The sequence below is a fragment of the Cryptomeria japonica genome, chromosome 5 (assembly GCF_030272615.1).
Source record: "Cryptomeria japonica chromosome 5, Sugi_1.0, whole genome shotgun sequence".
In the NCBI taxonomy this organism is placed as follows: Eukaryota; Viridiplantae; Streptophyta; class Pinopsida; order Cupressales; family Cupressaceae; genus Cryptomeria; species Cryptomeria japonica.
Window position 1 is genome coordinate 311422102 of NC_081409.1, and position 8785 is coordinate 311430886.

General features: G+C 35.7%; 1 protein-coding gene across 2 annotated transcripts in view; it reads right to left on the reverse strand.

Annotated features, from left to right (window-relative positions):
* Window positions 1-8388, reverse strand: part of LOC131062837 (DNA-directed RNA polymerase I subunit 1) — a 159017-nt gene extending 150629 nt beyond the window's left edge. For both annotated transcript variants that reach the window (XM_059221439.1, XM_057996582.2), the window contains exons 1-2: window positions 8094-8388; window positions 6742-6911 (exon numbers count right to left, since the gene is read on the reverse strand). In XM_059221439.1, coding sequence (XP_059077422.1) covers window positions 6742-6911; window positions 8094-8117 — 194 coding nt within the window. In that variant the 5' untranslated portion in view covers window positions 8118-8388. The remainder of the gene's footprint in view (window positions 1-6741; window positions 6912-8093) is intronic.
* Window positions 8389-8785: the final 397 nt, after the last annotated feature.

Genomic DNA, 8785 nt, shown 5'->3' on the forward strand with positions numbered 1-8785 from the left:
GATAGGAATTAAGGAAGCACTAATGGAAGAAGAAAAGGATGAGAAGAAAATAAGGAGGTGAGTCTTTCAAAGGGCAGAAGTAATGAAGGGTTGTGACTCTTTCGAAAGGTGGTAATTGTGCAAGCGTGTGACCATTGCAAAGGGCAGACATGGTGAAGAGTTGTGACTTTCTATCACATTGGAGGATATAAAAACCAGAAGGTCTCATTTGAGGAGGACATCCTAGGGAAATCAATTTGGAGAATAAATTATCATTCTCAAAGGGCAGCAATGAAGAGCGATGACTCTTTTCTTATGAACCACAATTGAAGATATAAAGAGGAGATCAATTCAATTGACAAGGGGGAATTGGAGGAATCATCCATAAGATCGAAGAGACAAGAAAGTCAATTGATCAAGAGAAATATCTGATTTCAGAGTTAATAAGGGAGAAAGTCAACAGTCATTGATATTTACAAGGGCAAGATTTGGGGCAACCCCAAAAGGGGACATTACATTCTGTTAAGATTGTTCAATTTGGTTACCACAAACAGGGAATTGAACCCAGGAAGCTTGGTTTTGAACTTTTTGGATCCATCTCACGGTGTATTTTTTTGATTTTGGAGTCAGCAACACATGTTAACCATCCATTTATTACAACCAACCTATGTTACCCCAAGTTTCCAGGATGGGGACGGCAGGGGACAGCGGGACGAGTTTCTGGGGATGGCAAAAAAATTTTGCCAATTTTTTGGGGACAGCAGGGGGACAGCAAAAGGGTTGGCTATATAAAATATAGGGAAAATTTACAATATATCGGGAAATTTTAAATGTTCATATGAAAAATAGATAAAACATGCATATATACATTATATTCATATGAAAACATGGCTCGAGCATGTATATGTACATTACAGAACCTTAACATACCACATTTGTGTTCAGAATTCATTGTCAATACTCAAAATGCATTCATAATTCAGAATTCATTGTCAATACTCACTATGCATTCATAATTCAGAATTCACTGTCAATATGCCAGCACTTGTTTGCATGTAGTTCATTGTTTCTTTCTGGTTGGAGGATATTTTGATAGTATTCCATTACTATTATGACCTACAACCACTTCTTTATGCACTACCAAGTTTTGGGTGTTTGTGAAATTCATTACCAAGCTGTTATTCATATTTCTGAGTGCTTTTGGCTATGATTCAGGCCTGTTTACCTTTCATATCAGTAACAAGTCAAAAATTGCAGACCTGCAACCACTTTTTTACGTTCTACCAGGTTCTGAGAGTCTGTGAAATCTATTATAACGCCCCTGCTCATTATTTCTAAGTGCTTTTGGAAGTGATTCAGACATGTTTACCCATCATATTAGTGAAAATCCAGTTTTATAGACCTATAATAAAATTAAAAAATGTTTTTTTAGAGCATTTGAGTCTTTTTTTTTTTTCTAAATGTGCTGGAAAAAGGGGGATGGCTGGCTGTCCCTAGGACAGTTAGGGGACATCACAGACGTCCCCGACCATATTGGGGACAAGGGGACATCCCCTTTCAGAATCACTATCATCCCCAAGTTTCCGAGACATTTCTCTAGATTTTTGCAATTTTGGGGACGGGGGGGGGCATCCCCTGGCCGTCCCCGCATCCCCAAGACAAGGACAGGGGATTTAGGCCCAAGGACGCATCCCCGGGTAACATAAGAACCAACAAATAAATCTTTAAAAAAGTGCAGTTTCAATAGTACCCAACACCCTACTATTGTTGTAGGCTCTAATTTTCTCGGCAAACATTACGAATGTAACATTGTGCTTTCCTACCATTGGTACCATGTAAGACAAACATTAAGTATATTGTGGTGTACAAGTCCCTCAAGATCAACTTGGTTAACAAAATCTAGGGGTCAAAATATAGGGTTGGAGGGCCCATCAAGAGGTTGGAGGGCCCACAAAGAGGTTTGAGAACAGTCCCCTTCTCAGTTAGCTACTTGCTCAAAGCTTGGGTAAAATGTTTAAATACCATTTTTGGTAGAAGTAGATCGTTTTCATTTTCCAATTTTAGTGGTGCGTGTTCTAATTTGGTGTCTAGTGTTGTGGTGTGCAATGTCCGCTTTTCCAATGCCCTAGTTTTTGCCCTAAAATCACAATCCCAAGTAAAGTAAGAAGTGAACTAGAGATATCATTTATCAATTAGATCCTGATTGAGACCCCTCAGTCATGTTAGATATAAAATTGATCTTTCCTACTAGGGTTAGGAACATTATCTTAATCATCATTGTAAATTACATGTGCATGTGGATTCTCTTAAGGCTTTTCCAAACAACCCATCCACATTATAAAGCACCATGGGAGATCATACAAGGTGCCTCAAGCCGTTCCATCAAGCCCAAGAGCATGGAATGACACTTGCCATTCGGCCTCCCAGCTCCACTTGGGGTGTCTCTACCTGAATGGCTTCCTAGCTACTTGCATTCCTCATATGCACTTTCTTCCCTCCATAATGGAACGGCAGATTGGCTGAAACTTTAAAGGAATCTTCATCATCATTATATATATTATAGAAGTAATGGATTATCTGCATACATTCTTACTTCCTATCCAATGGAAGACAAATAACAAATCTGCCAAATCATATTGCAATGCATTATACTTCACACCACAATATTTGATAAGTATATGACCTGCTGTTTAATATATTAATTCTGAGTCTGCAAACTATTCTTTTATTGAATGCTCCTTTTTCCTTCTACCACCGTGGTCCTTTACCTTTATATCTTTGTGTCTGTTAAAGAGAGACAACTCTTGGTGGTTGCTGTCCCAACAGGAGGATCACACCCTTTCTTAATAACATCCCTTCATTCCTCGGACTGTAAATGCCTTTAATTGTTAGTCATCGATTGTTATTAATCAATGCTCCTTCCTGAAAGCAAATCGCTGTCATTATACTATTCCTTCTATCATTCGTTGTCCAATTTATGGTTCCTATTAATTGCTGATCTAAGGAGTGACTTCTGCTCATTCGTGTGTGTAGAGATATTAACCATTTGCTACCTTAAGAAGTTCTTTCTTTATTCACAACAGGTCACTGCCTTTCTAATCATAAACGGATCACTGCTGTGTATACACCCACCTGGGTTCGATTTAAATTAAGAAAATTGTGAAGTCTTAAATTAAGACAATTTTCTTGTGCTATTCATGACAGGGGCATGACAGGGTGTTGCAGTTGGTCTTTTATTTAGATTTGGTTTTCATCATTAAACTTTTATTATTTATACTGAGCAAATTGAGTTGTTTGGATTTGATTTTTGCTACAAGGACTTCTCACCTCTCACCTAATGTGGGGGAAGGGACTATATTGGCCTTCAATCAATTGTCAATGATTGTATGAGTTGGCAAGGTTTACTGGCACAAATAGTGTTCAGCAAAGTGAGTTTAGCATTGTTGGGAATCAAGATAGATGTGCCACACATAGTACCAAATAGTTGTTCAGACATTAAAGTTGGTGTAGTTGAGCAAACCATGATTATACTTATACTACAATATAGGTACAAAATGGTCAGAGAGGATGACCATACCACTAGGATGCTCATCGTTTGTATCAAAATTTGCAAGGTAGAGGACTATTGTGTGAAGCAACATTGGTTAGCACCAGGATGTACAAAGTACCAATTTGTAGGTGCGGCAAAGACTTTTGGTTGACTTCACAGTTATATGCTCCAAATCATTTTCTAGACCTCTTTGGATCAAGGAGATTTGTTGGGTCTAGCGATCCAAATAGTCTTATTTAATTTTATATAAACATTTGAGGGGTGTGCATCTCATGTGTGAGACACTGTTGGGATTAGCCAAAATCAGAATGCACAATACCACCTTCTACAAATGAAACCAAATTAGCACAAATAGCAATGTCTATCATACATAATGAGAGTGTATGTAATGACATAGTGACCTTGCTCATATAGGCAAGGTTGATGAGGTGAGAATGTAGGGGACGATGACTAACTACCCCTCAAATGTGCAACACTTGTGAGATCACTTGACAACTAAGTGAACAAGTGTCAAATATGCGTGCAAGAGGTGTGTCACAAAATGAGGACACATGTCTCAACCACATGAGGCGAGACAAAACTCTAAAAGTCCCTAAGTGGAAACTTAAGCATTGTGAATAGGACTCTCTCTAGGTAGGATAAAAGCTAACTAGTTTAATAAAGCCACTATTTACACCAACAAACACCCCCACCCTCTTTGGTGATAGCAGGTTCACTTTATTACTAGAAAGTAATTAATGTATTGTTTTGGTATTTCCCATAAGGTAGTTGTAATAGGTGGTTCTCCGGAAGCTGAGACATGTGGTTCAAAAGAATGGCTTCCTAAGCCAAATGTAAAAGCATATAAATCAATCCCCTGCATTATATATTTTCAGTATTTTCATTTTATATCATTTACTACGTAGGTTTCTATCCATTTTTGTTCCAATACAAGTTCTTGTTCTCTACCAAGAGGAAGGTTGAGAAAACAATAATGTTATGCCTTCCAACATTCTCTTGTTCTCTACCAAGAGGAAGGTTGAGAAAACAATAATGTAATGCCTTCCAACATTCTATGTAAACATCAATTAATCCTGAATTAATTGTTCCTCTTTCCTGATGAGTTTCTTTCAGTTCATCAACTAGTTGGCCCATTTTCCTAAACATTCAATATTCATGCTATTCAAAAAGGTAAAATATTACATCAAGACCATCCTTAATCTGAGAACTACAAGAAGGTGGTCTTTAAGATGGTTGGAGGGGTGAGATTCTCATATAGGAATAAGTACAACATAAACAACATATCCCAAAGCAAAACTATAACTGGTGCATGATAGAGAATAAGCCTAACATATGAGGAACTTCTAAAACCATGGACTGTTAGAGAATTATGCATACTCAAGAAGTAAACCATTTCCTTTAACAATGTATACAAGCACATTACATTAAACTAAAGATGGTGAATTTAAAGATTGTCAAATTGACTCGATGCTTCCTCTCGGGTACTAGACAGTTCAAATGAGTTATCTTGATGGGGTGCCCTCCTCTTGAGCGGGGTTTGGTCCTCCTTTGCTTTCCTTATTGAGCTTCTTCGCTTCAAGCCATTTGGGGAGGAGAATGTCACAGTGAAGGCATGTGCCCCAAAATGTGTCCAGTTCCAACCCTTACACCTTGCTCATGAAAGGATTGGCATTTCCAATGAACTGCAGCAAAGATGTGCTTCCATATACTCATACACTATATTCTCCAACATTTCAATCATCTCGTTTTGTTCTTCAAAGACAAAACTGAGAAATGAAATGCATCATTCCATGAAATCATGAGCCTTAACCACTATCAAGTTTTGCATCTTCATGTCCCCTTGTTTTATGATTTTGGATCAAAGAGGAAAAATTCATATTCTCTTTACATATAAAAAATAAATTGATTTCTAAACCTAAATTAGATAGATAATAGAGTGCTCAGGTACATCTACTTGTCAGGCAATTTGATAATTAGATGGTTAGAAGGCCTTTTTATATGATTTCTTGGTCTTTGATGAATAAAGAATCACATTTCTGCTCCTATATTAGAGTATTAGAATTACTAATAATAACAGGATGCCCAAAAAACAAAATCATAAAAAGAAATATATGAAAAGCACTTTTGTAAAGATTACACTACAAGTGATTTTTTTTCTATGTTTATCGAGCTTTATCCCCACAATAACTGCTTGCCTCAGTCATTTATAGTTTGTTGAATATCCATGCTCAAACTATGTGCAGAGCTGTTTAAAAACAGCAAGAGATTTCGTGAGACTGAAGACTGGAGTTCCAATCTCTTTCGTGAAAAGCAACCTGCAGATTGGACTAAATTTATTTTCCTTTCTTGCAAAAAAAGATTAGGTGCTCCCAACACCTATTTGTAGAACATTTTGGAAATGAAAATCCTCAAACAAAAACTCCCCAAAATGGAATTAAACTCATCATCTAGACTAGCCACAATTCTCAGATATTTTCCAATATTTTGTATATCAATCTAGATTTAATATTTTGAGTGGGTTGTATGTGACCCAGGAACCACTTTCAATAAAAAAATCAATTTATACATAATACAAATGCTCTGAGACGAAGGGAAAAGAAAAGGAAACAACATTGAAAATAAACAGATTTCCTGATGCACTGATAACTTAGCCAAAATCATTTTTCTAAGCAGTAGCTAAGATAAAAAGTTAAAAAGATACTTTCTTGAATAGCTAGGGAACCCAACACTTGACTAAAAAACTTCATGCCCACCATGGTTGCTCAACTAGGCAATAGTTGTCTGTATGAGTTTCAAATGCGAAACAAAATTCACCAAAACATGCTATGCCTTCCTAGCAATTTTTCCATGTTACTATGGCTGGTAACAACCATGGTTGTTATAGAATGCTGGTTTTGTTATTGTATGGTAATGCTGGCTTATTTGGCTTGATATTCACAATTATATGAAACATCAACAGCTTTTCATCACATGAGCACCATTTTTCAAAGCATGGATTATTCTTTGCTAGCTATGAATTTTGTATTGGGAAAGACATACAATAAGAGTAATCCAACTTTCACAGTAAAATGCTTAAGACTAAGAGTTCAGAATTTTAAACCAAAATCAATCTTCTTTTGTGCACTTTTAAGTGCTGTTCTCACACATAAAACCTCCATTACCATGAACATGCAGCATTTTTAACTGAAAATATCAAGCTCTCTGTTACTCACCTACCATACTGATCAAGAGGACCAAGTGCTGGATCATACAATCCCTCAGGTGCAGGCCTGTTCATGTTATCAAATAAAACAGGACTTGTAATACGCTTTACACTAGAAGAGCGGACCTCATTATCTGTATAAAAGGTGAATTGAACTGATTCAACATCTTTGGTCACCACCTGAAGCAAATCAATTTTCGTGAGGATATAGAAAAAAAAACTTACTTAAAACCAAGAAGACAAAATCATAATCTCTGCAATCTACTAAAGTTATTAACTTACTAAAAATAGTTCGATCAAAAAAATATAGAAAAGAATCAGACTTGAGAAAATATCCCTCGTTCATATAAGACTAAGATGAATTTTGAATGAAAGAGAGAAAGACAAACTAATTTGCATACAAGACCAAAAGCTATCAGTAAAACTGGGTATGCCATGTGACATTACACATTAAGCATTTAAGGCCTCCTTAAGCCAAGCAAGAGGAAAAAAAAAAAAAAAACTACTGGCCTGGTTACACAGAAGGTAGCTAAGCACCCTTCAGCCTTCAGGTACTTTTAATCAAGAGACACATGCCTCTTACATCAACCATTATCAAGTTGCAAAAAATTATCTAAGTATATCACCTTCTGAACAATTTGTATCTATATAAACATCTTGCTCAGCCCTATGTGGTTTTTATTCGTATATATTCAAGAATCTGTCAATTTCCTTCAAATCGCATTCTTAAAATTTGAATCATCTGCAGATTATAGAAAAAGTATACAAGGTCATGTATAAGGCTTGAAGAAATGCTCTACACCTTTCATTAACTGTCTATCCCTTGACTTAGTACAGTCCAGACTCTCCCAGAGAACGTTGCCTAGTAATGAATTTATGGTAATAAGGGTGTGTTGAGAAAATATAGGGAGTTGGCACATATATGTCATAGAGGACGACAAACTGATCTTCCTGTCAAAGATTGAATTTTCTTTCAGGATTTAAAATCTGAAAAGGCAACCCCGTCTAACATGTGCAAAGAGTCGAAATATGTATTCCAGTGACTCGTTATAATCAGCATATCTAAATTTGTCATCAAGTGACTTTAGTTTAAGGAAAGGGAGTTTTAGCTCTTAAGGTATCAACTAAGTGTGTTAAAAAAACTTTCACCTAGCAGCTGCTGCTCACAACTGTGAGAAGGAAGAACATAAATCTAAAATTTTCCACTGTCTATCCTAAGGCAAAAGTAAACATCTACAGAAGATATCTGATTCAATATCAATTAAAGAAAACATATTTGGCAGTTCATTATCCTACTTGATCAGTAAGAAAAGAGAAAACGACAATAACAATCGATTTCAAAAAACAATCTTCAGTGTATACCTGTGAAATGTTTGAAACCGACATTCTGTAACAATAAGAAGTAAAGTTGAAGCCTTATTCTCAATAATTAAAGGATATGCATGTCGTAGAATACACAGGCATTTGATATTGCCTCTACAGCTGATCAATTTTCTCTTCTTTTTCTCTTGCGTATTTTTTATATCGACAACCAAGTAGGGTTTATGGAGGTAAAATTTCCCTCCAGCTTGCATAAACCCCGAGTTTGCTTTGTTTTAGGTCGAACTGGAATACGAGATTTAACTATTTTATTCCTCTGCTCTCTTATATTTTTCTCCTCAACATGACGGAATTTTAACAAAGATTAATGCTGTTCACTCTAACGAATGAACGTGTCATTTTTTATTATTATTAATCAAGTTTACTTTAACACTATATTGTTTAACATTAAAATCTTTATTTTCTAATCTTTATTTTTTATTTTCTTAGAACATATCTTACTTAACAAGGATGCAAAGCGTCAAGTTCCTCTCAATAGTGTTACATATGTATTTAGAGTTAGGAATAGTGTTAGGATATGTATTTAGAGTTAAGATTAGGTGAGATTAGTAGTTTGATATTGCATTGTGAATTGATATATTTTGATATTAAACTAAAATAATAGTTAATTAGTAAAAATTTATAGTAAATTCAATTTTAGAAAATTATAACTAATAGAAAGTTGAACCTAATTA